The following is a 26332-nucleotide window of genomic DNA, read 5'->3' as shown; positions in this document are numbered from 1 at the left end:
AAGCCAAAACTTACCTGGAGTTGAATCTGGTAGGGGCAACAAGAAGGGCTTCTGCAAGTGTATCAACAGCAGAAAGAGGACTAGGGAAATATGGGCCTGTTGCAGGATGAGGGAGGGGACCAGGTGACAAAGGACATGGAAAAGGATGAAGTACTTTTTTTTTTTTTTTTTTTAGGCTTCACTGGTAAGACCTGCCATCAGGAATCCCAGTTTCCTGGGGCTTATGGGAAAGCAAAGAAGACTTGCTGTTGATGGAGAAGAATCAGATTAGGGAACGCTTAAACAAACTGGACATATACAAGTCTCTGGGCCCTGATAGGGAGGCACCCATGAATGCTGAGGGAGCTAGAAAATGTCTTTGCGAAGAATTTCCAGAGTACTGGAAGAAAGCAAATGTCACCCCTATCTTCAAGAAAGGCATTGAATCGTAGAATCATAAGGTTGGAAGGGACCTCTGGAAATCATCTAGTCCAACCTTCAGCGTAGCCCATACAGGGATTGAACCTGTGACCGTGGCATTAGCAGCACCATGCTCTAACCAACTGAGCTAAACCTACCCCCGAAACTCGCTCACGCATTTCTACGTGACTGGCACAACTCTCCGTGTACCTGCACCTCTGCGGTGAGGCCCATCGGTGTAGCCTTAGCCGGGTATTATTTTTGTCATCAGAACACTGCTGTGACAGCCCTTCGCCTGCCTGGCCGGAGGGTAGGAAGAAGCAAAGCCGCATATCGCCAAGCAATTCGGCCGCCCCATGCCAGGAGCCCTCGGGCAGCCTCACCGGTGCCGTCTTTGCCTTGTGTCACCCCTGCCTGGTTCCAGGGTGCCCATGACTGGCATTCATAGAATTGGTAAGGTTAGAAGGGACCTCTGGAGATCATCTAGTCCAACCCTCAAATGAGCGGCCCATATAGGAATCGAACCCGCAGCCTTGGTATTATTAGCACCACACTCTAACGAACATTTGGAAAACCATTTCCAAACATGAAGGACAAAAAGGTGACTGGGAGAAGTCAGCATAGATTTATGAATGCAAAGTTGTGCCTGATCAACCTGATAGCTTTCTGTGATGCGAAGAGTGGTTTGGTGAATGACTGTGAGAGCAGTAGGTGTTGCTTATCTTGACTTTAGTAAGGAGCATCTCCTATAACATCCTCGTAGTCAAATTGATGAAGTACAGGCAAGATGAATAGGCAGTGAGGTGGACTGAAAGCTAACTGAACTGCCAGGCTCGAAGGGCTGCAGTCAGTAGCATGGTGTACCACAGGGGCTGATGCTGGAACCAGTACTGTTTAACGTCTTTGTTGATGACATAGATGGTGGGACAGTGCGCTCTTGACAAGTTTGCGGGTGATACAAAACTGGGAGGAATGATCATATACCAGATGGTTGTGTGGCCATTCAGAGGGACCTTGACAGGCTAGAAAAATGGGCAGAGAGGATCCTCATGAAGCGCAGCAAAGGGAATTGCCAAGTCCTGCACCTAGGGAGGGGTAACTAGGCACCAATACATCTTTTATTGCAAGAACGGAGGAGGTTACCCAGAGAGGATGTGGAGTCTCCATCCTTGGAGATACTCAAAATCTGACTGGATACAGTCCTAAGCAGTTTGCTGTGGCTGACCCTGCTTTGAGGAGGGAGATTGGACTACACAATCTCCAGAGTTCCCTTCCAACCTTAGCCATTCAGTGATATGAATTAAGCTATTAAAAAAAAATCCCAGAAGGTGTTTGTGCTCTCAAAAATATGGTATGAGCTAGGTCTTCTTTTCAGGTTATCTGAGTAATGTTTGATTTATTTCCAGGTTCATGTGCATTAGTATTTTATAAAGTTTAGAAGCTATGTGGCATGGGTTATTTAATCAGTCAGTTATTTCAGATCTCCAAATGCAGTTCTCTAGTTGCATTTTAAAAACAATACTGTAAATTCTACTTACATTGCAGTTTGTAATTGAGCTGAATTTACAAGGTGATACTTCTTCAGTTTAATATTATGTAATTCATACATATCCCAGAAGAAGAGTGTTTTGTGTTGATCTTGAAATAATGGTTCTGTCAGGTAGAAGATGTGGATCTAGTTTCCCTAAAGAAAAATATTTCTTACTTGGATCTCTAACTACCATCATGCTGAAAGAGCAGGAGGAAAATGATCAGAAAATGCTATTGGCAATGGATATAATAGGCAGATTTAAATATTTTCTGTGCCCTTTTGAAATTGAAGTGCAAAGTATTTCTGAAGGACAACACTGTGGGTGGACTCCTACTTGTTTCTTTTTTTTTTTTTTCCTGCGGCTAAAGGGAAGTATGGTCACATGAGTCTACTGTATTAGAATAAGCTTAGAATGTGTACTGTTAGGGGTATGATTTGAGAAACAGTTAATCAGCACCTGAGATGTCACTGTGAAACACAACTCGTATACTTAATGAAATTTGGCCTCCAGTTGAATGCGCATGGGAGCATAGGTAATCAGAGATGAAGCATCACAGACTTTGGACAATCTTGTTTTCTCCCTTTCCTAAATTACTGGTTTCTAGCCTAAGTAGTTGAGAGTTGTTAGCAATTCACTTTGAAATCCATTTCAAGCAATAAATAATTTAAAAGTGCAGTGAGAACCTCCAATCTGTTGGGTTTTTTTCTTAGCTTTGAAGAAAGCCCATCTGTTTGACCACAATGAGTGTATCTTTAGTTCCGTCCAAGTTAGAGCAATTAGATTTAATTTACATCTCTTTAGTACCTAAAAAACAAAACAAAAACAAAAACAACTTACAAAGAATCTTACCAAAGCTCTTTATGTTAAATATAATTGCTGTTTTAAAAATGAGTAAACTAAGACAAATTGATTAGAAGACTACATCAACAAGAAAGCAAAACAGAAAAAAAAAATCTGCAGGGCTGTTTTTTATAATTATTTTACTAATGCAAACCAGAAGTGTATGGATATGGCAGTTTTAGTGTAAGAGGTTTAAGATAACATTAAGTCTGTGCAAATTTGCTCTTTTGGGAGTTGGTTCTCTTTGCAAACATTTATTTGGGTTTCATAAATTAGCAGCAGACTGTTGTTCAAAGAAGACATCCAAGATATGACAGCCACCTTCAAGTATGACACAATTTTGTGACAGCTGCTGTCAGTTTCTGTAGTTCCAAGTGAAGCTTTGATAACCCCAGCTTTAACCTAAAAGACAGAGTGGAATGCAGGTCTCCCATGTGGAGGCATGTTATGCTGTCAAGTGAACCACTGGACTGGGCAGATGTATTTTTTTTCTTAAATAGGATTAAGTTGACCTGAAGCCAAGATAAACTGCCTTTGCATTGAAGAGTGATCTTTTCAGAGATGCATGAGAACAGTCCATAAGAACAGGCTGTCTTATGTTCAAAAAGATTATCACCAATATAGTATCATTTAATGTGAAAAAATACTTAAATGTATTTTTCTGTGTGTGCAAAACTTTGTCAAGTATGAAAATGAACTCCTGTAATTTGAAAAAAAATTGTCTGCTTTTTCTTTCAGCTTTTGCAGTAAGTATAGTTCCTGAAGGTGCAGAAGAAAAGACTGAACTACCAGTGCTGCAGGTACTAAATTCTAATATCAGAGCAGCCACATTTTATGGAGATTTTATAATCATCTAAAAGAGACCAGAGCAGGAAGTCTAACATCTGTGACATTGATTAGTTTGGTCTAAATGTCATGCAATGTCTTTTTCTTCTCTGAGGCACATGAGACATGTTTAATGGGGGACACATTATACATAGCACTACTCTTCTAGTATTATTAGCTTCTTAATTTATCCTTCAGATTCTTAGAATTATTAAGATGATCCTATACTTAGCACCTTTGATTCCTTTCGTATGTTGGGTTTTCTGATTTATGTTGGTTTGTGTTAAGAGAATTTTGACTGTTTCAATCCAGTATAAATGTTTTAATTTTATCACTCTTATAGGATACACTTTATGAAAGCCTTCCTATTTTCTAGTTTCGAAAGCTTCTCTTGCATGAAGTCAGCAGTGCCTCCTAGAACTCCTAAGGCTGAAATCCCTTTGTGTGTGTGTGTGTGTGTGTAACAGAAATGGAACAGACAATAATTGTAAACAATTACTTTTTTTTTTTTTTTTTAAGGTAATTGTCAAGTATGACCTGTGCTCTGTATGCCACACAGCACATAACTTGTCTGCATGAAAAGTTAATCTCATTATATTGACTAGGATATAGGTTAATTTAGAATGTGGTAAGTTTTATGCTGTAATTTGGCAGTACTCTGTATAGTCATCCAGATAATTTAAGTCTTTAAATACTTTTTTTTTAAAAAAAAGTTATTCACTCAGCAAAAGGGGGTCATAAGCACTTCTACAGAATGGTCATTCTGAAAACATTGTGTAGAGAGCTGTCAAGGAGGTTGGAGAGCCATGCATTTAAAATAGTGTCATGGATTGCAGAGGGAACTGAATAGCTGATTTTGTTTGTGTTTTTGCACAAGGACGGTTCCTTCCTGGTTTGTAAGGAAGTGCATGCTAGATTAAATAGATCTGGAACTGTGGACATTGTGCAAGTGATTTCTGCTGTCTACTCAAGTAAACATTAAATCCTAGTTACTTTACCATGTCAATAAAGTGTTAAGGGTGCTTATAGCATTAGATGGATACCTTTTCAGTTACATTTGGTGTCTATGATGCATTTGGTGTATTAAATGTATAATTCGCTATTTTAATGTTAACAGTGTAATGATTATTTGAATTGTTTGGATATGAAAATTACTATTACGATAAACATCTCGTTTGAACACAGGGACAAGGAATTGGACAGTTAGCTTTTTATTCTAAAGCTAAATGTGCATCAGACTTGTGTAGAGGGCTCACCCCTTGACTGTCAGAGGTGACCAGTCTTCCAGATTGCATTAGCCTGGATTTCATTGCTGGAGCTATTGCTGAGGGAACTAATTTTAGTGTTGTTTTTTCTGTGATTTAGGTGCCATGTCTGGAGAGTGGTTTGGGAAATCTACATCAGTTTGTACAATACCTTAGTTATTGGTCTGCTCATAGAGTACACCATGCTTGTAGTTTCCATTCTCATTATGCATTTCAGCGTAAAAGTCAGACCTGGACAAAGGGAAAGATGCAAGTAGGTCTAATAGGTTTAAATGGATATAGTATTTGAGAAATGGTGACAATAAAAGTGCTTATGAATAGGAATTGTCATGAATGTAGGATAACTATATAAAATTATTACTTACGAGCACCAAGTATGGTATTTTTATCTGAAGGTCTCAAAATATTTGAATCAAGATAAATCTTACAACAACCCTGTGCAATTAGTAAATATTATCTTGATTTTATGTATGAAGAATCCAAGGCGCTGAGATGCTATTACCAAGGAGAAATTGTTCAAATAATACAGGCTCTGCTTTCCTTGCTACAGTGTTTGTAGAAAGTGCAAATGTAGTTATTCAGTCCAGTCTCTCCACCAGTCAGCAGTTCTTAAACGAGCTTTTCCAGCCACCCTCTGTTATTCAGAAGGAGTTAAACATATTCCTGAGATATTTTTAAACTCTGTATCTTGGTTTCCTGGGTAATGATGCAAATGTAATGTCACTAAGCAATCTATTAAAATTCCATCACAAATGTATATAATAACATGACTTTACTGGTTTGTACAACAACCTTTTCATGTTTATTTGTCTTGATATCAATTGCTTTGGGGGCTTTCTTTAGGAGTTATATTTCAATAGGTGCTTGATAGTTGATTGGTATGAATAATTCTGTTTTTTATACCCCCAAATGGGTGTGCTTCGTGGAGTTTCGTATTCTAAACTTTGTACTCTGATCACAAAGGAGAATAATAATAAAGGGTAAAATTGCTAGCATTAACATGAAAAGCTCCAGTATAAGTTGATTCATGAAAAAGCTCTATCATTTTTTCGTGTTCTTTTAATATATAATCTAGGTAATAGTGTGCAAGCATATACGAAATCCTTCCTATTTGATGAAAAACTCCTTACGCTTTTTGTTGTTGTTGTTAATCCTTGAATTAAAACCTCTATATATCTGTGTACAAGATGGTAAATGTTTTCACTCTCTGGATCTCTCTATAGAAATATTTGAGGTTTTGCCTGCATCCTAATTTTGCTTTTCCCTACTTTCTTCTAGAAGTCTGAAAAAAGTGGAACAATGGATAAAATAAGCAGAGGTAAGTACAAACTTTTTGTGTACAAATTTATACTAAGCCAGGACTCAGGTTTATACACTGCAAGATTTTTTTTCTATACTGGTCCTGCATAATCTATTTGTTTTACTTCTAAGTGCAAAATTCAGTTACTTTATGAAAAGTAACTGTGTAAATGGTGCCTAAATGCTCAACAGCTCAACAGTATAGTTAATTGCTACTTCCTAAGTATGTATTTTTTCCCTTGCTCATGTGTTCTCACCAAACTGAAATGTTTTTATTTTCATTTGTATTTGTAATTCTTGTAGTTAGGTGTTTTTCTGGAAATGTACACTTTTGCCTTATGAGTCTGATGCATTGTTTTTTGTAGTACATGATGTTTTAAATCAAATTTCATGATACTTAGTAGCAGTTCTTGTGAAGGTTTAATGTAATACTGAATGCTGCCATTCCAGTAGGCTCTCAAGGTGCAGGAGACTAGTAATATCTGGAAAGAAGTATTTTAAAAACATTTCAAACATTGGTAGGATACTGAGTAGTAAAATAAATTTTCACTAGATATAAGTTATGAGGATAAAAATACTGCAAGATTCTACCTCAAAGGATTGCAGGAGTTTGTTCTAATAAAGTCTGAAAGTAGGTCTGCTGTCCTTTCAGCAAACAGTTTTACAGATCTCAAATAAGATCTTCCAATATCTGCAGTGAAACCTTGTGCTGTCCCTATTACACTAAAGCAGCTTGTATCTGAGTTTTAAAGAAATGTGGACTGTTAGGGTACTTCTGACTCTACTAAACCCAAAGTACTTAGACCTGCTTGTTTTGAAAGGAGCTGGCCTGATCGTATTTCTGTTACAGTAGCTTCTGAGTAGTTGTAAATTCACTCTGGCGTCAAATTTCAATACCAGAAACACTTAGTATGCTTTTACTGGAGTTGCTAATGGAACTTCTAATGGTACTGAAAAGATCTGTTATTTTATTTTGACTTACTATACAAACTCTGTCCCTAGCACAGATTAATTCTTGTGGAAAATAATTAAATCCCTTGTCCCAGTAATCTCCAATTTTACCATTGAGAGATCAGGATCTTTTTATAGAAGTTTAATACTCTCTTTCCTGGTTCTTCATCTTTTTGTGATGTCAAACAAAATCCATTTCCTCTTTCTCTGTATTCTTCTATTTATTTGTCTAGAATCTCTTAGCAGAGCAAGGTGCTGGTTACTGCTGTTATCACTCACAGCAGACCAGTTACGTCTTACTACAAAGAACACACAGGCATGCACTTGCAGACAACTCTTTTTTTTGACTTCTGCCAGTGCTGGTTTTATAGGTTTTAATATAACTTCATTGTTTAGGAACGTTAGAGTGTTACGTTAGCGATATAGCTAGCATCTGTCATCTATTTGTTTTAGTAGGAGAATGGTTTAAAGCAGACAGATGAAAGTAGGTTGTGTAGATTGTGTAGTAGATAATGAAATTCAAGTGCTTCCTGTGACAGGAGGTTGTAGAATTAGACAGTAGCAGCAGGTTCAAGAGGGGATTAGATATGTCCATGGACTAGTCCATGAATGTGTATTAAAAGAAATAGGAAGCAATACATCTAGCATTCCTAATGCAATAGTTGTAAACGGTGGTGGAGTACAAGGAGCGGTGCAGAAAGTGAAGTTTTTGTGATCTCCCTAAATAACGCTTCCCATTCCAACTGTCAAGGAGAGGATATTGGGCTAGATGGATCATTGCTCTGACCAAATAGGTCTTTTTCTTTTAATTTGCTCTTATCCTTTTTAATGGAAAGCCTACCCAGCTCACCTTGACAAAGTGTCCTTTGGAAAAAAAAACTTTTTAATATGCACATAATCAAGCATTTCTATGGGGAGGGTAAATCAAAGAAAAACAAGCCAGTGCTTGAAATGGAAAATGATGACATTCTTGATCGTTCTTAATTCCAGTTATTTTTTTCATTCTTCTTTTTCAGGCTTTTATACAAATTCTGTCTCATTTATAAATAAGCTGCACCTTTGTGCCAAAAAAGCAAAGTTGTTGTCCAGTCTTCGCTTCAGAGATATAAGAGATCTTTTTAAGTATCCTTAGCCTAGCCTTTCTTTTCAAAAACTTTGAAGAGAAGAATCGAAATTTTTATTTCCTAGCCACTGGAGGACAAGTGTAGTGAAGTTTGGTTTCATGAATTCATCGTAGCTTTGTCTTTCCAGAGTGCAATGTAGCATTCTGCAGTGGCTGGTGTGCAAAGAGCTGCCTGTGTGGGGATGTTGTATTACAGTCCAGCCAAAAGATCGTGGTGGTGTGTCTTAGTGATGTTGGGTCATCATTGCCGGGCCATGGCAAAAAGGTTTCAGGTGGGTATACCTTCTAATGGTAGGTGTATTTGTGCCCTAATGGCAGGCTTGATTGCTGGCCAACAGTGGTTTTTTTGCTTTTAGCATGTCTGAAATACAGAGGGAAATCTATTCTTGAAGAGAAGCACTGACTGTTTCAGTCAGGTGTAGTAGCTGCTCATCTTATGTTTATACGTATGAATGTTGGATTCTTGGAGCAAGGCTTCGTACTGAAAACTTTCCAGTAAGCTTAATGTATGCCATAATTTCTGAGAATATAGGAGAACTCCCTGGAGGTGAATATAAACCAAGTAGATAATTGAGAAAGTTTCTTGAATATGCATCATTTCAGTGAAGTAGATGCCATATTGACATTTAAGATCAGTAAAGTCATTTACAACTGGATAGCTATGTTGGTCAGGATTTGTGAGCTTCCTTTAAAAAAATTTTTAGTCTGTAGTGTAGCCTCAACATAGCCCCTGAATTAGCTTGTATATTCTTTGTAGTATTGACTATTCTCTGCTGCTAATACTTAAGGTTATTGTTTTGTATTTGTTTAATGCAGGGTGTTAGGAAACCTAAGGAGACATACAAAGATAGAGGAGTGGACAGGATGCTGATATGAGCAGTGTGTTGATTGAGGGCTAGTGTAAAATGGTGCCACCTTCTCTGGAAACTAGTAGAAGCACTGAACCTGGGAACATGGATTCCTTGGATTTTTTTTCTGCAGTCTGTGGGAAGAAAGGGGCACTTCCAGAGAGTGACTGAGATCCCAGGTAGAGGGAATCATTTCCTCTAGAGACATGTCTCTTACCACAAGAAAATCTACTAGCTTTTGACTGTGGAGTGAGGTCTTGTTTTGTTTTGTTCCTTTGTTTGTTTTAACATGTGTTAAATGAGTGAAGTTTAACATGTTAAATGAGTGAGGAGTTTTTTTGTTTTTTTTTTTTTTTGTTTGTTTGTTTTTTTATTTGATTCTTGCAAAGAGAATGATCTGCAAATATCCACAATATCTTGAAAGAATTAAATGTATTCTACTCAGTGATACTGTTTTAATAGCCAGCCTGGCCTATTATGCAATTTGTGCAGCACATCTAGGAGTTAATAAGGAAAGTTTGGACGGAAAGATGTTCAGAGACTGCCAGCCAAGAGTTTGATCTTAATGTGCATGAAACACGTGGAAAAATCATCTTGAAGTTCTCAGGTAGCCTACAAAGGAGTAAGGCAGACAACTTATTTGTAAATAAGGTTTATTTTGCTATTGGAGCAAATGCTTACTTGAGGTACTTTTTAAGGTAAGTGTAAAGACATCATTTTGGGTTCTAAAGTGGTGAACAATGTATTTAATGCATACAAAGCCATAAAAGATGCATCATTTGAGAACATCTGTATACTGTTTTCTTATTTCTAATTTTAAAAGGTGCACAGGCGTACTCAATTTGGCACAGTTGAAACTGTTTTTGAAGTTTTTTAGATGTTACTAAGGCAAATAGTTTAGTCAAATTCGAAGATAGAAGCATCGTAAATACTCGAATTGTGTTAAGGGGCAGGGACGTTAGAATGGCTTTTGGTTCTCATGCTGCAAGCTATAAACAGATCACCAGTCATTATGATGCATATTGCATATGTGCTAAATAAGTATACATACACATTTGAGATATGCATATACATATCCACACAGATATATATACACACACACTACCTTTCATCTAGAAAGATCTCAGTAACTTTTATATAAACATATTTAGAAATTGTTGGTCTTATCCCAGTGCTTATCTCTGGGTTTAACTATGGAAGCTTTATACTGTGCTGTAATAATTTGCTCAAAATACAAGAACTGAAAGATCCTGATTTGGAGTTTCAGATTGTTTTTAGGTTTAGTGTAGCAGAGGGGAAACCTACAGAATAGGCAACTAGCTTAATTTTCAGATACTCAGATTGGAAGCTGAGTTTTCTGATTCTAGTAGAGTCACTAGTGTGTGAGTTAAAGCACAAGAGTATCTACATTTTTGTTTTGCTGGGTCTGACTAAATAGTAAAAGACACTTTATACTTTCTCACTGGAACTAAAACCCTGTTTTAGATATTTTGTTTAAACAAATTATTTTTTCCCATCATTTCTTAGGAAAAGCGCTAAAGAAATGAAGAGCTTGATATCAGCTTGACAGAGCTGCAAAGATACTAATGGCCTTCTTTCGTCTAATATGATGCATTCTAACCACTGGTGTAATTGTTCTGGAGACATACGTATAGTTGGAAAGGATTTGAAGTTGCATCACACATACCCCAGGAAATATCATCATCATGTGATGCTCTGTCTTTTCTATTGATGCCTATTCTACATGCTTTTTAATAAAGTGCTTAAATATTCAGTGAGTCAGAGACAGTTCTAGGTGCCCACTGTGTCAGGTGAGTTATGTAATTAGGAAGCTAGAGAGTCATTTTCTCTTCTCTGTATCTAGCTCAGTAGGAGAGAATGAGGAAGACCCACCTCAGTTTACTTGCAACTTGGTCATTAAGATATTCACTTGGAACACCAAAGATCTGCAGTCAGGCCCATTCTGCCTCACTTGAATAACAGCTTTGAATTTGATTTCTTGCATTCTGGTTGAATGCTCTAAACACTGGCTAGAAGAGAAAGGCTATCAGGCAACATTATCATCATCTTACATTCTTCTGGTGTTTGAAGCTTTCTTCCTCTATTTTTGCTTACCTGAAATCTTCATTATAAACTCTTCAGCAGTTAAGAGTTGACTAAAACTACTTTTTGTGGTGAATAAACCGCCAAAAAACAAAAGAGAAAGAAAATATTTAGGTCATTATCTTGCAAGGAATATCTTTGAAGCAGCAATATTTTCTCACTGACATCTTTTGAATAGACTTAGCAGTGATCCCAGAGAAGACATATTTTCATAGGGTCATTGTGTATTCTCTAAAGCATACATTGCTGTTCAGATAGTTTAAGACTCCATTCTGTTTAGCAATGAGGCATGGTCCTGATAAGATTAATGAACTTTTAGCCATTGTATTTCCAAACTCTTGTGTGTGTGAGACCTTGCAATACTTTCCAATTAATGAGCGTTTTAGATGAAAAATGGTTTCCAGATATGGGAATGTCTTAGAGAAACAAAAAAGAAAAAGACAACAGCAAGAGAAATAAAGTATCAGTATATCAGTACCTCTTTTGGATATTAATGTTATGAAAGTTCACAGAATCACAGAATGGTTGACTTTGGAAGGGACCTCTAGAGGTCATCTAGTCCAATTCCACTGCTCCAGCAGGGTCACCTAGAGTATGTTAGACAGGGTTGCATCCAGGCGGGTTTTGAATATCTCCAGAAAAGGAGAATCCATAACCTTTCTGGACAACCCAGTGCTCTGTCCACTCTCACAGTAAAGTTCTTCCTCATATACAGGCAGAATTTCCCATGTTTCAGGTTGTGCCCATTGCCTCTTGTCCTTTCACACTGGACAACTGAAAAGAGTCTGGCGCCATCCTCTTGACACCCTCCCTTCAGATATTTGTAGATGTTGGTAAGATCCTCCCTCAGTCTTTTCTTCTCCAGGCTAAACAGGCCCAGCTCTCGCGGCCGTTCCTCGCAGGGCAGGTGCTCCAGCCCTCTGATCATCTTTGTAGCCCTATGCTGGCCTCTCTCCAGTAGCTCCATGTCTCTGTTGTAGTGGGGAGCCCAGAACTGGACACAGTACTTGAGATGAGGCCTCACCAGGGCTGAGTAGAGATCACCTCCCTCGACCTGCTGGCAATACTCTTCCTAGTGCACCCCAGGAGACCATTGGCCTTCCTGGCTACACGGGCACCTTGCTGGCTCATGGTCAACGTGTTGTCCACTAAAACTGCCAGGTCCTTCTCTGTAAAGCTGCTTTCCAGCAGGTCAGCCTCCGCCTTGTACTGGTGCATAGGATTATTTCTCCCCAGATGCAGGACCCTGCACTTGCCCTTGTTGAACCTCATGAGGTTCCTCTTGGCCCAACTCTCTAGCCTGTCCAGGTCTCTCTGAATGGCAGCACAGCCCTCTGGTGGATCAGCTACTCCTCCCAGCTTGGTATCATCAGCAAACTTGCTGAGGAGGCACTCTGTCCCTTCATCCAGGTCACTGAGGAAGAAATTGAACGAGACTGGCCCCAGTACTGAGCCCTGGGGGACACTGCTAGCTATGGGCCTCCAACTATACTCTACACTGCTGATCACAACTCTCTGAGCTCTGCCTTTCAGCCAGTTCTCAAGCCACCTCACTGTCCACTCATCTAGCAGATACTTCCTGAGCTTCTTTAGGAGGATGTCATGGGAGACAATGTCAAAAGCCTTGCTGAAGTCAAGGTACACAATGTCCGCTGCTCTCCCCTCACCTTCTCTGCCAGCCTTTCCATCCGAGAAGGCTATCAGATTGGTGAAGCATGATTTCCCCTTGGTGAATCCATGCTGGCTACTCCTGATCACCTTCTCTTCCTCCATATGTCTGGAGATGACATCCAGAATGAGCTGTTCCATCACATTACCAGGAGTGGAAAGCTGATAGCCTTCCACGGCTGACTGGCCTGTAGTTGCCTGGGTTCTCCTTCTTGCCCCGTTTTTCAAGACTGGAGTGACATTGGCTTTCTTCCAGTCCTCAGGCACCTCTCCAGTTCTCCAGGACCGTTCAGAGATGATGGAGAGCTGCCTAGCAATAACATCTGCCTGCTCCCTTAGTCCTCTGGATGCATCCCATCCGGGCCCATGGATTTGTGGATGTCAGGTTTGCCTAAAAAATCTCTAACCCAATCTTCACTGACCAAGGGAAAGTCTTCCTTTCTCCATACTTTCTCTCTCACCTGCAGGGTCTAGCATTCGTGGGGGCTAGTATTAGCAGTAAAGACAGAAGCAAAGAACGCATTCAGTAACTCTGCCTTCTCTGTATCCTTCGTCTCCAGGACCCCCACCCCGTTCAGCAGTGGGCCTACGTTTTCCGTAGTCTTCCTCTTGCTACTGATGTATTTGAAGAAGCCCTTGTTGTCCTTAACATCTCTTGCAATATTTAATTCCAGATGGGCCTTAGGCTTCCTTGTTGCATCCATGTATACTTTGACCACATTCTTAGAGTCCTCCCAGGTAGCCTGTCCCCTCTTCCACATTCTGTGTACTTTCCTCTTTTGTTGGAATTTTGACAGGAGCTCCTTGCTTACCCATGCAGGTCTCCTGCCCCCTTTGCTGGACTTTTTTCTCCTTGGGATGCACCACTCCTGAGCTTGGAGGAAGTGATGCTTGAATACTAGCCAGCTCTCACAGACCCCCCCTTCTTTTTAGGTCACTAACCCATGGGATTCCTCCAAGTAGGTCCCTGAAGAGGCCGAAGTCCACTCTCCTGAAGTCCAGGGCTGCCCTCCTACTTATTGCCTTGCTTCCTTCACACCGGATCCTGAACTCCACCATCTCATGGTCACTGCAGCCAAGGCTGCCCGCAACCTTCACATCTCCAACCAGTTCTTCCTTGTTTGTTAGTACAGGATCTAGCAGGACACCCCACCTCATTGGCTGCTCCACCACATGTATCAAAATGTTATCATCAGTGCTCTGCAGAAGCCTCCTGGACTGTTTGTGCCTAGCTGTGTCCTGTCTGCTTCCAGCAGATGTCAAGATGGTTGAAGTCCCCCATGACAACCAGGGCCTATGATCATGAGGCTACTTCCAGCTGTCTGTAGAAGGCAGCTTTCTGATCAGGTGGCCTGTAGTAGACACCCACAACAGTGTCCCCCATGTTAGCCTGTCCTTTAATCTTTACCCATAAGCTCTTGACTCGCCCTTCATCCACCCCTGTGCAGAGCTCAGTACATTTCAGCTGCTCTCTCATGTAAAGAGCAACTCCACCACCTCATCTTCCTGGCCTGTCTTTCCTAAAAACTATATAACCATCCATTACAGCATTCCAGTCATGCGAGCTGTCCCACCATATCTCTGTAACTGCAGTGAGATCATGGCCCTTCAACTACACAGAGATCTCCAGTTCTTTCTGTTTATTCACCATGCTGCATGCCTTAGTGTATGGGCATTTCAGAGAGGTAGTCATACATGCAGGTTCCCCAGGAGGGTTGCAAGAGGATCCTCCATAGCAATGTCTCATGCACTTCCCTGGCTGCGTGCACCTGCTGGAGGCCTCCTGACTTGAGCTGTGTTTTGTTGACTACCCTGTCTTTATAACTCTCCCCTTCCCCCATCCTTCCTAGTTTAAAGCTGTCTTTGCCAGACTGGCTAACCTGTTGGCAGACACACTTCCTCACTTAGTAAGGTGGATCCCATCTCTCCATTTTCTGTCTTGCTTTGTTGACTGTTCCTCAGCTTGAGGAAAAAATTGATATAGATGTGCAGTAAAACAGTTATAAAATTATATGTACCTTTTGTTGCCATTTCAGTACAGTGCATGTTTTCTTTTATGAATTAAAGTGTGTGCACCAGAGGAAAGTGTTTCCATTGGATTAAAGCAGTAACCCCAAAGTAGGTGTTAGATTACTCCTAGAAAGTATACTATTTTAGGATATCACAGTTGTTAAATGTATCATATGGGAATCTGAGTATAATTCAGATGTTCATATGTCTATAAATGTGGTGATAATAAAACAGTAATTACACAAAGCAGTCTAATTTCTGCTTTTTATCTCTTGGGATATTTTCACCATTGTACAATGGTAGAAGTAGAAGAACTTAACTGGTAAATTGTATTTGAGCTGTCATAGGTCTAAATTAGCAAACAAGAAACTATTTGTGTGGAGGAACAAAAGGAATGTAATGATGGTTAAGCCTTTGGATATTTTTCTTGTAATCTTCGCAAAGATATTTTGTGTTAATGTTCTTTTTGTTGCCACTGTTTTTCTTGTGATCACTCTTCAAGTGCTCAGTTTTACAGTTTTTCCTGACACTACTTCCTTCTTCCTTTCTTTGGAAATATATTCTCTGTCGTTTTTGTTCCATTTGTTCCATTCATTCTACTCTAGTTGCTATGTTAGCATTTTTATTCTGGAGGTCAGGATCTTAGTGTGACACTAGGACCTTGTAGGTTGATTTGATCTACAATGCAAGAATATTGATTTTGTAGACTTTACATGCTGCAATATTAGTTTGAATTTATATCACACTGAAACTGCAGATTACAAGTGTATTCTGTCTGACAAGAAACTCCATGTGCCTCCTGTAAGGTGCACTGTCCTTGGGACGTTTGTCTTCATCCGAAGTAGTGAAGTAAAGTCTGGCTGCTTTTCAGTCAGCCATCACTGTCCAGAGTTTTTCTGCTGGACATTCATCCTGGACCCCTTTCAATTTGATATCCCCTATACCCTACTGAAGGTGTTACTACCAGAAATACCAGTAACTGTTCTTAGAATCTATCCTTATTTTGTCATCTGTTATCTCTTATGCTTGATCTAGCTATCACTTTGAGATTACTGGGATGTAAATAGAGTTCTCAGTCTGTCGCTTTCCCATGAGTCCGCTAGTTATCTCCTTGTACATTGGACATCATTAATACTCTGTTTATTACTTAGCCATTAACTTGTCAGTCAATGACTTGAACCTCTAAGTTGCTCTGGCCTGCTTTTTCTTGTTTGCATGCTCTCTGCATACTATCAGTGAAATTCAGTCTTTCCCTACCACCAAACAGCTGAAAGTGCAGTGTGGTGTCCCCTAATCTCATCCCTTGATTGTTGCTTAGGGCCTGGGTCAAGCTTGCCTAGAATTTTAGAAGGGTTGTCAGTCCTGTCCTCCTCCTTTCACCTTCTCATCCTTTGTTGTCCTCTGCTGTCTTCTAATCCTGCACTGGATTAAATCTGCCTGCTTTTCCTAGCTTTCAAATTGCTAAGGGATTATTCTACATGTTACCATTAAGAAAACTTGACTATCTTCAGTTCCCTTACAGTGTCAGCCTTTATCAGTCATTTGTGTTTTCTAATAAGCACTTTTTTCTGTCCATAAATGTTTGCAAAGCTACTTCATTATTTTCTTTTAGATTTCTCCAAGTATCTTCTCTTGTTGAAAACTGTTAACTGTGGTGCCTTTAAACACTGTAAAACCTGAGGGGTTGATGCTGCTCTACTGTATAAAAGACTGTTACCTCATTGTTCTCCTGTGTGTGTTTTCTCTCCATCTAATGCGTATCTTTGAGATTTTAAGCTCTTTAGTCAGGAGCTATCTCTTTTGTTTCATGTTCATCCATTGACTGGTTAGGTGAAATGCTGTTCTATGACCAGTAGCTTTTAATGCTGTGGTAATAATGAGTGCTGGTGTATTAGAAAGCAATTTCGCGAAATTATATGACTTATGTGGTTATTGTTACTGGGTGTATAAATTTCTTTGTTGCTGCAAATCTCATGTCGTGCCTTTTACATGTTAATTCTTAAAAGGACTACACTGGATTTGTTTTGTTTGTTAAATTAGCTCTTTTTGCTATTTCATGCAATGTTTGTGTAATTAAATAGCTTGCTGTATAATAGATTTCCCTCATATCCCCATCCCTCCCCACTCTCAATATACCCCGTTCTCAATAGCTTTGGAGCAAAACTTAAAATAACTCCTTTTGTCTTTAAATCTTCTTATTTTCTGGTTCACAGAATTAAAAGCGATTGTATTTATCATCCAGAGTCAAAGTAATTCTTTTCATTCCAAGAGAGCAGAAGATCTAAAAAGAGATATTTTAAAACAGGCTGCAGATCTTGGAAAGGTATGTTTAGATAATATAGATTGCATCTTGTTATGTATGCTTTTACAACATTTTACTAAAAAAAGGGGGGGGGGTGTTTCGCCCATTTAAGATTCATTTTATTCCTTTGGTTAATTGTCTTCTGGGTGTACTTATGAGAAAACTGTTTCATTGGGAATGTACTAGTTATATACAATGATTTTAAACCAAATAATTTTAATTTAGACTATCTACCTTTCTGTATTACAACTACTTTTGTTCGGATGACAGCTGATGTAGAAGTGATAAAAAGAAATACTTTGAAGAATAAGTACTTGTAAAGAAGTTTTCCAAAATCACTGTAATATCTTTAAAAAATGATTAGATGCTTTTTTAATGATGTGAACACATATAATCATTTTTTTTTAATGTCCACGATACAGCCCAACTACCACAGTGCTACAATGAAATTTTGACAAAAATCTACATTACAGCATTTTCATTGGCTCTAACAAAAATAATGAAGTACTCACCTAAAAATTATTTAAATGTTACTTAGAACCTCTAAATATTACTTTGGTTAGAGATTCTAAGTAACATTTAAATAATTTTTAGGTGAGTACTTCATTATTTTTGTTGGAGATTCTAAGTAATAGTACTAATTACTGATGGGAGACAGAAGATATCTGCAGTCCTGCACATCAGCATCTGAAGTTCACATTTTTCATTAAAAAGAGTACATATGAAGTTGTTATTTTCTGGCAAAGGAAACAAAATCATTGCATCTTAAAGTACATCTGCAGTACAGAAGCAAAAGGCTAGATCAACTAAATCATTAGATGCACTTGTCAGTTCACACAGAACCAAAAAGTAGATGTTTAATCCAGAAGGATCTATTAACTAGTTATTGTTTTCCACTGTTTTAGAATGAACAGTGGAAGCCTGCTGCTACATTTTTTTTAATTGAAGTAGAATATCTGAGTTTCTTTGAAATGGATTCTGTCACGTTCATATTTACATGAATCTTTATGTTTAATTTGTCATTTTATTTTCTTTCATTGTACAATTTAAAAATAAATTTTAATGAGAAATTAATCTGTAATTCTGGGCACCAGTAGATATCAGTATTGAAAACGTAAGATATTTCTGAAGTATTAACCAGAACTCTGAGATGCATTAAACAATGGCTGGACTGTAGCAATCAAGAAAATTCCTTAAGATATTTTTTTTTTTTTACCAATTTTCTTCTGAGTTTTCTGCTTTTAAGAAACTCTGCAAACTAGACTTTCCTAGGAAACATAAGATAAGAATGAGGAAGCTGTCAGAGTGTGAAATTTTAGTATTGTAGTAGTTTTCATTGTCCTCCTTCCAGTTTAACAAATACAGCAACAGGATTGCTTTTTCAGCTGATGTATGTACAATTGGAAAACAAATAAAAAACTATTTTTGAAAAATGGATTTTTTTTGAAATCTTGTTTTTGATGCAGTAATGTTGTTCATGTTTAGTTGCCTAGGATCATAAGATTATTTTGAAGATGAAGGGCTGTATATTTCTCTAAGAACGCTTGTCTGGTAGATTAAGCTAGTAGATTAAATACTACCCCCCCCCCCATGGAACACCTTAAACCAATTCATTAAATTTACATATTTTTTTCTTTTATTTAAAAGACTAGAGGTTAAAGGACATCTTGTGTATATTAACCAGAAGAAATATAGCAAATTAAGAACCTAGTAATATTTATTTAATAGTTTAAAAATAGGAATGCAGGAATATAATTTTAAGACTGATTCCATGTAATACTAGAAAAGAAAAATGAGTATCACATGCTTCTGTATGAACAATAGATGAAGTGATGTATGGACTCTGGTTTATTGAATTGTTTTAACTATCGTTTGCAGTATTTGTACCAGTAGACTTACATTGTTTTGAGCAAAATCATGTGTTTTGTATCCTATAACAGAAATGAAGTTTCACAGATTTAAATTAGTCCTCCATATAAAAGGAGGAAACACTCCCGATTTGTGAGTTCATTGAGGGTTATTACTGTGGTGACTATTACCAATTTAAAATAAATAAATACAAGCACAAGGATGGAACTGTACATAGAAGTCATCCATGTTATGTTGCTTGAGTAAATGTTTGCCTTCCCTAACATCTTCACTGAGGACACAGCTGATCACATTTTTATTATATTGTCATTTTTTTCAATTATTCATTTGCAGCTCAGGATCTTGGAATGCTTTGGTTGAGGTGAAAATAGGTAAAAAAATGTTAGGAGCATCCTAGTTGTGTTCTGTTTATTTACAATAATTCTGCAGAATCCTGTTTCCTGAAGTGTGGCAGGAACAAATGTGATCAGAAATCCGTTTGGTCTGTGCCACTGATCCATGCCTCAGAAATTCAATCTTGTTACCTCATATATGGGCTTATGCTTGCAGAATGTGTGTTTTCTACTTCCAGCACACATTGACCATAAATCAGTATCCTAGTTCCTGCATCTGCAACCTGGGAAAGCATCTTGGTGCCTAGCTCAGCTTTGTTTTATGGCTATTACTCAGATGGTTAGAGTGTGGTGCTGCTAATGTCAAGGTCATGGGTTCAATCCCTGTATGGGCTACACTGAGTGTTGGGCTAGATGATCTTCCAAGGTTCCTTCCAACCTTACCATTCTATGATTCTATGATTCTGTGATCTAAACTATATAAAATGTGCCAATTTGTGTTGAGCTGGTGTGCTTCAAAATTTTGTTATATTTGGTTCCTTAAGCTGTACTGGTTACAGCATTGCACTCTGGAGTTTAAATTTTAATAATATGAAAGATTTGTGTGTTAAAATATTGAGGAGGAAGCTTATTAGCTAATTAGCTTGCTTAAATATTCATGTATATATGTTAAGCCATCACCATATTCCCATCTGAAATGTTCTGTCTCTGGATTTTTTGCTATTAATTTCTTTATGGTCAGCTGGGAGAGACTACTTTAAGGGGATTTCTAGAGTGTATCTTCCCCCTGCCCTGAACTTGCCAGTTGCAGTATGTATTTCTGTTCTGTGTGAATGAATGTTTTTTGGAGTTCCTAACTCTACTTCCATGACTGTTTCAGATTATTGGGAGCACTCTTATAGTTTATTATTCTCACTATGAGTGCTGGTACCCATATCTCACTTCTTCCTGGGATGTAAAAATAGTTTATTTCACTGCTTATTAGAAATACTTGTTCATTTGTGGAATACATTCCATTCCTCATGCAGATGTGCAACATGCTGATTCCAAGCCTTGAAGTAGGTCTGAACTGTTCTTCATCTTACTCTTACTATAAGCTAGTACACATGTTAAAAATGCTGTGGTTATAAAATCTAGTGGAAGGATTTCTCATTCATTGCAACTGAGGTGTTTAAACTAAATTGTATATTTAAATGGACTGTTCATTGACTTAATTTGCTGGAGAACTTTCACAATTAGTACCATAAGTATGATGCAATCTGTAATGTACCTGTAGTTTCAACTTCCAGATTTCTTGTCTCTATCTTCTCATTTAGAGCATTTCCTCTTTATGGCTAGAATTTCCACAATATCAGCATCAAACTCTTGATTTTTGTATTGCAATAAATCTGTTTTATCTATATGTTTTTAATTATTTTATTTCCCAATATTACTAGATCTAGAATCCTTTTTTTGGTAAAATATTAGTGTACAGATCTGTATAAAGGATCTATTTTACTTTCTAGCAACAGCTTGCTTTCCTCTTGCAAGGATACATTCATGTCAAATATGGATCCTGATTGGAGTAAGCATCACTGTACTGGTGTCGTGGTATATGGAACATGAGCACAGCATGATGTTCAAATGTACCTATTATTTACTCTCTCTCCAGCCTCTAGATGAAACATCACACTTTCTTACAACTGGCAAAGGGAGGAGGAAATAGTCCTATCCTCCTCCTCATTATTTATTTTTGAGGGTGGCAGGATGCCACATATATGGCGCACAGTCTTGAGGGGGTGTCTCTTTTATCACTTGTGCTTTTTTTTTCTTTTTTTTTCTTTTCCTTGCCTTTTGTTTCTTGTGTGTGTGTTCTCACATGCTTTCTCACTTGGTCTTGCACTGTCTTTCTCGTGCACTCTGTTGCTCACATGTTCCATGCGTTCTTTCTCACTCTTTCCTGCTTTTCTTTCTTTCTTTCTTTCTTTTTTCCTTTCCTTTTTTTTTTTTTTTTTTTTTTTTTTTTTTAAGTCAGGGCATTCTTTGATTGAAATGCTTATATAGGTCTCTACAAAGATGACTTTCTTATTGGAGGTTTGTCAGTTGGTTTTGCTACTGCTGATTTGTGCCTCAGTATTCTCAATTATGGAATACACCTACTATATAATATTTTATCTCACGTGTGATTAGTGGCTAATAACTTTTTTTTCTTCAATACAAATTAATTTTCAATCAAGGATTTTCTTCTGTCGGATAGCAAGCTGTGCTGTTTTCTACTAGTGAGCAATTGTTTATATCCTTAATTTATATGAAATATTAAACTACTCAGCTTTAGTCACTGAAGACAACCAACCAGGTTATTGCTATAGTTGGTGGAAAGAGAAGAGGTTCTCTGGATTACTGTCGAGAGGAACCATTTTATTTTTGAAGGCTGTGGAGGAAACCAATTCATGCAATTAAATTCCAGCAGTTGGGTGGATTGAATATCTTCTTTTCTGACATATGGTAGAATTGCTTCTATTCTTCATTATTTTCTTTCCTGTTGAGTCCATAGTGTTTTCATAGTGCTTAATTTCTTTTTAGGAGTTGCATTTCAAAAAGCAACTGGCAGTTTTTGGAATTGAATATCTGGGTGCTCAACCTCTAAAATGTATCTAAACTCTGATCTTTTGAAGGATAAAGTCTCAGTTCTGAAAATCAAGCTTTCTGAAATGTTTCAGGAAAGATATGTGAAATTGCTATTTGCTTTTGAAAACATATTTCAGACCTGTCTGGAAAGATCATCTTGCAGGACTTCGTAGTTTTGACTGACTTGTGCTTATCTTTTCCTCCAGTTGGTCCCTTGTCCTTTTTCGTTGTTGTTGTTTTAATCATTTGATCTCTGACTCTGATCCTGGTTTCTCATGTTCAACAGGGGTACCTCTTCCAAAATCCTTTTGGTAATAACTAGAATTTATTATCAGCAAAATCAGTTTCTAGCCCCTTAGCTCCTTTGTACTTGAAATTGTAACCTTTATAGATACTGTAATGCTAGAAGATGAATGTTATCATCGTCTGTCCATAATGGGCATTAGTAGATTAGAAGAAATTGTAGAAGTTGGATAATTCTAAACTGATGAATGTACTGATTTACTGTGACTAGCTAGACTGCTGCTTTCCCTAGTCAAATACGTGATAACTGTATTGGCGTTAGTCTGCAGAAAAGTGGATCTGTGGGTCAAATCTTGGGAAAACTTGGGTCTGCTGAAATCTCTTACTGCTTCTGAAGAATGGTCGCAACTTGCAGAATTAAGATGATCCATGATGACATTGTAGATAGCTCTCATTTCTGTGTTGTTTTGGATAATAGACCAAGTCTGATAATAAGAAAACTTGAATTTGAGGTTTCCCCCCTATGCCTTTGATTATCTAGTTTTTAGCAGGTTGTGTGTACTGTCAACATCAACAAAATGTTGTACTTGGTACCTTTAGGGGGTAGAGGCAGGGAGTGGTCTCATGGAAAGACACTCATCTGAAAACAGGATGTTAATGAAGAGAATGCAAAAGGAAAGAAATGTCTGCGTTTGGACAAAGACCGTATCTGTGTTTTGTATTGCTTGTATGATCGAGAAGCATGTAGCTGATGCATTAAGTGGATAAATAGAGGAAATGAGTATTACACATTTAAATCTAGCCATTTTGGTAAGTGTTAATTTTCTATTAAAAATGTTGTTCACCTATTTTCTAAATTAAGCACTCCTGGAAGATTACAATGTATCTTCATAGAGTGGTTGAGGTTGAAAGGGACCTCTGGAGATCATCTAGTCCAACCCCACTGCTCAAGCAGGGTCGCCTACAGCATGTTGCACAGGATTGCATCCAGGCAGGTTTTGACTATCTCTGGAGAAAGACTCCACAGCCTTTCTGGACAACCTATTCCAGTGCTCTGTCCACCCTCACCATAAAGAAGTTCTTCCTCATATTCAGATGGAACTTCCTGTGGTTCAGTTTTTGCCCGTTGCCTCTTGTCTTGTCACTGGGCACCACTGAGAAGAGTCCGAACCATCCTCTTGACACCCTCCCTTCAGACATTTGTAGACATTGATAAAATCCCATCTCAGTCTTCTCCAGGCTGAATAGGCCCAGCTCTTGCAGCCGTTCCTCATAAGAGAGGATTGGTTATGTATTGTTTATAACTTGAATTTAATGTACAAATTAGCACCTCTGTTAGAGTGCTATAAAGACATTATGTTGAATTAACTAAGTTGATCGCATTCATACTAATACACTGAGTAGATTTTTCCAGTCTTCATGAGACTTTTAGACAGAAAATAAAATGCTGGGTGAATATAGGTCTATATCAGCAGTAGTTAATGAAAAGATAGAACCTTATCTTTGACTAAAGGATATATATCTTGTTTCAAATGTGTTCTTGTATATGCTGCCTTACACATATAAAATGAATGCTGTTTCTTTTAAAGTGAAATTGTGATTCATAATTTATGAAAATTAAATTGCTAAAACTTAATCATGAAGTTTATGATTAAATATAATTAAATCAGAAATTTAAGAATTTGAAAGCCTCCTATATAAGCAGTGGTAAGTGTGAAAAGCTGTAGTAATTTTTGTATTTCTGTCCAGTATATTCAAAATTATACCAGTATATCTGAAATCCACTCAATTTTTTCACTTCTGTTATTAATAAAAGATACATTTTGAGTCTTTTGCTTCATTGGAAGATATGCACAATATATCTATTTGTGTGTGTGTGTGTGTGTGTATATATATATATATGTATATTCTATACCTTAAAATGAAGCTGTACGCTCTTGAAGTACAGATGATATCAGTTTAATCAAAGACTGTGATCCTGAGAAATGCTATAGCTGACTTTGCAGAGATGACTTCTTACGTCAGGGCAAAATATGTAAATGAAATTGGCAATTCACGTGACTTGAGCACAGGTGCCTCTCTCAGCCTCTTCTACAGCATACAGTGTATACCTCAGAGAACAAAGCCGTCTTTCTGAGGTATGTCTTTATTAGTAAAGAATGAATAAGAGAAACTGATCTGAAGTTCTGTTTCCTCCTTTTGGCTGCTGCGTGGATTCCTGTGTCAGAATTGCTCAGTTCTCACTGAATAGAGCACCATATTCACTGCTCTCAAGTATAGATGAAGTGATGAACTCCCAGAATTGCAAAATCAACAGAAATTAACTCTTAAAATCAATAGCTGATGTTTTTATTTGCATCTCCTACATCCTGCAGGCTTGTGTATTAGTATTTGAAGTACATTTATCAGGCTTCTTGCCTTTTGCCTTCTTGCTTTTCTCTTGTGCTAGGGAGATGACTACAGGAAACTAAATAAAAGAGCTCTCTTTTATGTGTCTGTCAATACATTTGTTGCCTTGCTTCCTGTTTTTCTAGGCATGCTTAGTCTTAACATTTTGAGCTGGCACTTGATATATATCAAGTCACTGAACCACTGTCAGTGAAAGATGCACCAGATTTCTGGTGAACAGATGAATGTACTAAGGAATGGAAATACTTAAAACTTTCTGTGAGGCTGAGAATTTCATCAAATATTACAAGAAAACTGAAGGTTAATGAGCTTATATTAATTCTACACACTCCATTAAAGGGAGAGAACAGCAGAGGACAGAAGTAAACAGTCCTCCTTTTGTATGCATGACACACATGGTATTTGCAAACCGTCTGATGTTAGAATAGACTTCGTAGATTTTGAAAAGGTAATTTGGTAATAATAAAAGAATCAACAGAACACAAAACATGCTTTATTTGAACAGCTTTTCTAAATATCTTAGAAAAGGAAATCTTAGATCAATTGATAATATAATTATGGTTCACTGTTAATACTTGCGTGAGTAATAGCTATGTACTGTCACGTGTTTGTCCTCTGTATGATTGCTTTTATTTATCATTCTTGCATAGTGAGCTGTGAAGATAGTGACATTTTTATGCACACAAGTGATAAACATATGCTGATTTAGTGCAGTATATTGTTTTTGTTCTAGGCTACTGCCTTGTTATACACATCTTCAGTAGCATTTATTATAACAGTGCAAATGCTCAAACCTTCTCCTGATTTTTCCGCATCTTTTTTTGTCTTATTACAAAATAGAACTTACTTGGGGATGTTGGTGATTATTAATTCTCAAAAGAATAGAACAGAGAATAAAGAGAGTGCCAGCAGGTCGAGGGAGGTGATCCTGCCCCTCCACTCAGCCCTCGTGAGGCCTCATCTCGAGTCCTGTGTCCAATTCTGGGCTCCCCACTACAGGAGACATACGGAGCTACTGGAGACAGTCCAGTGTAGGGCTGCAAAGATGATGAGAGGGCTGGAGCACCTGCCCTGTGAGGAACAGCTGTGAGAGCTGGGCCTCTTCAGCCTGGGGAAGAGAAGCCTGAGGGGGGATCTTACCAATGCATATAAGTATTTGAAGGGAGGGTGTCAAGGGGATGGGGACAAACTCTTTTCAGTTGTCCTGTGTGACAGGACAAGAGGCAATGGGCAGAAATTGAAGCACAGGAAGTTTCACCTGACCATGAGGGGGAATTTCTTCCCTGTGAGAGTGACGGAGCACTGGCACAGGTTGCCCAGGGAGGTTGTGGAGTCTCCTCTGGAGATCTTCAAGGCCCGCCTGGATGCAACCCTGTCTGACGTGCTCTAGGTGACCATGCTGAGCGTTAGGTTGGACTAGATGATCTCCAGAGGTCCCTTCCAAACTTACTGATTCTATGATTTTGCCTGTAGAGTCTTATTTTTTTAAATCATTTATTAATCAGAATTGACACATTTTTAGAGATAATTAAAAGGAGAGGTATATGTAAGATATGTATTCTTGTTAGAGAGATTTGGAGAGAGATGAGAATTGACTTACAAGAAATGCCACAGATAGGCATACCTCGCAAAGATATAACATTAGTTCAAGAAAGAGTTCTTTTTCTGAGTCATTATTTCTTTGACCTTCAAAAAGGAAAGACTTTT

The 26332-nt window shown here is 38.1% G+C and overlaps 1 protein-coding gene across 6 annotated transcripts in view; it reads left to right on the top strand.

Annotated features, from left to right (window-relative positions):
* Positions 1–26332, top strand: part of B3GLCT (beta 3-glucosyltransferase) — a 59032-nt gene that overhangs the window by 4700 nt on the left and 28000 nt on the right. For 2 of the 6 annotated variants that reach the window (XM_062567146.1, XM_062567143.1), the window contains exons 2-6: positions 176–852; positions 3510–3571; positions 6140–6179; positions 8363–8506; positions 17077–17186. In XM_062567146.1, coding sequence (XP_062423130.1) covers positions 756–852; positions 3510–3571; positions 6140–6179; positions 8363–8506; positions 17077–17186 — 453 coding nt within the window. In that variant the 5' untranslated portion in view covers positions 176–755. Of the gene's footprint in view, positions 1–175; positions 853–3509; positions 3572–4115; positions 4225–6139; positions 6180–8362; positions 8507–17076; positions 17187–26332 lie in introns of all 6 variants that reach the window. The other 4 variants (XM_062567149.1, XM_062567145.1, XM_062567147.1 and 1 more) reach the window with 4 other exon arrangements.

This window comes from Rhea pennata, chromosome 1 (assembly GCF_028389875.1).
Source record: "Rhea pennata isolate bPtePen1 chromosome 1, bPtePen1.pri, whole genome shotgun sequence".
Classification (NCBI taxonomy): Eukaryota; Metazoa; Chordata; class Aves; order Rheiformes; family Rheidae; genus Rhea; species Rhea pennata.
This window is presented reverse-complemented; position numbering and strand designations above follow the sequence as displayed.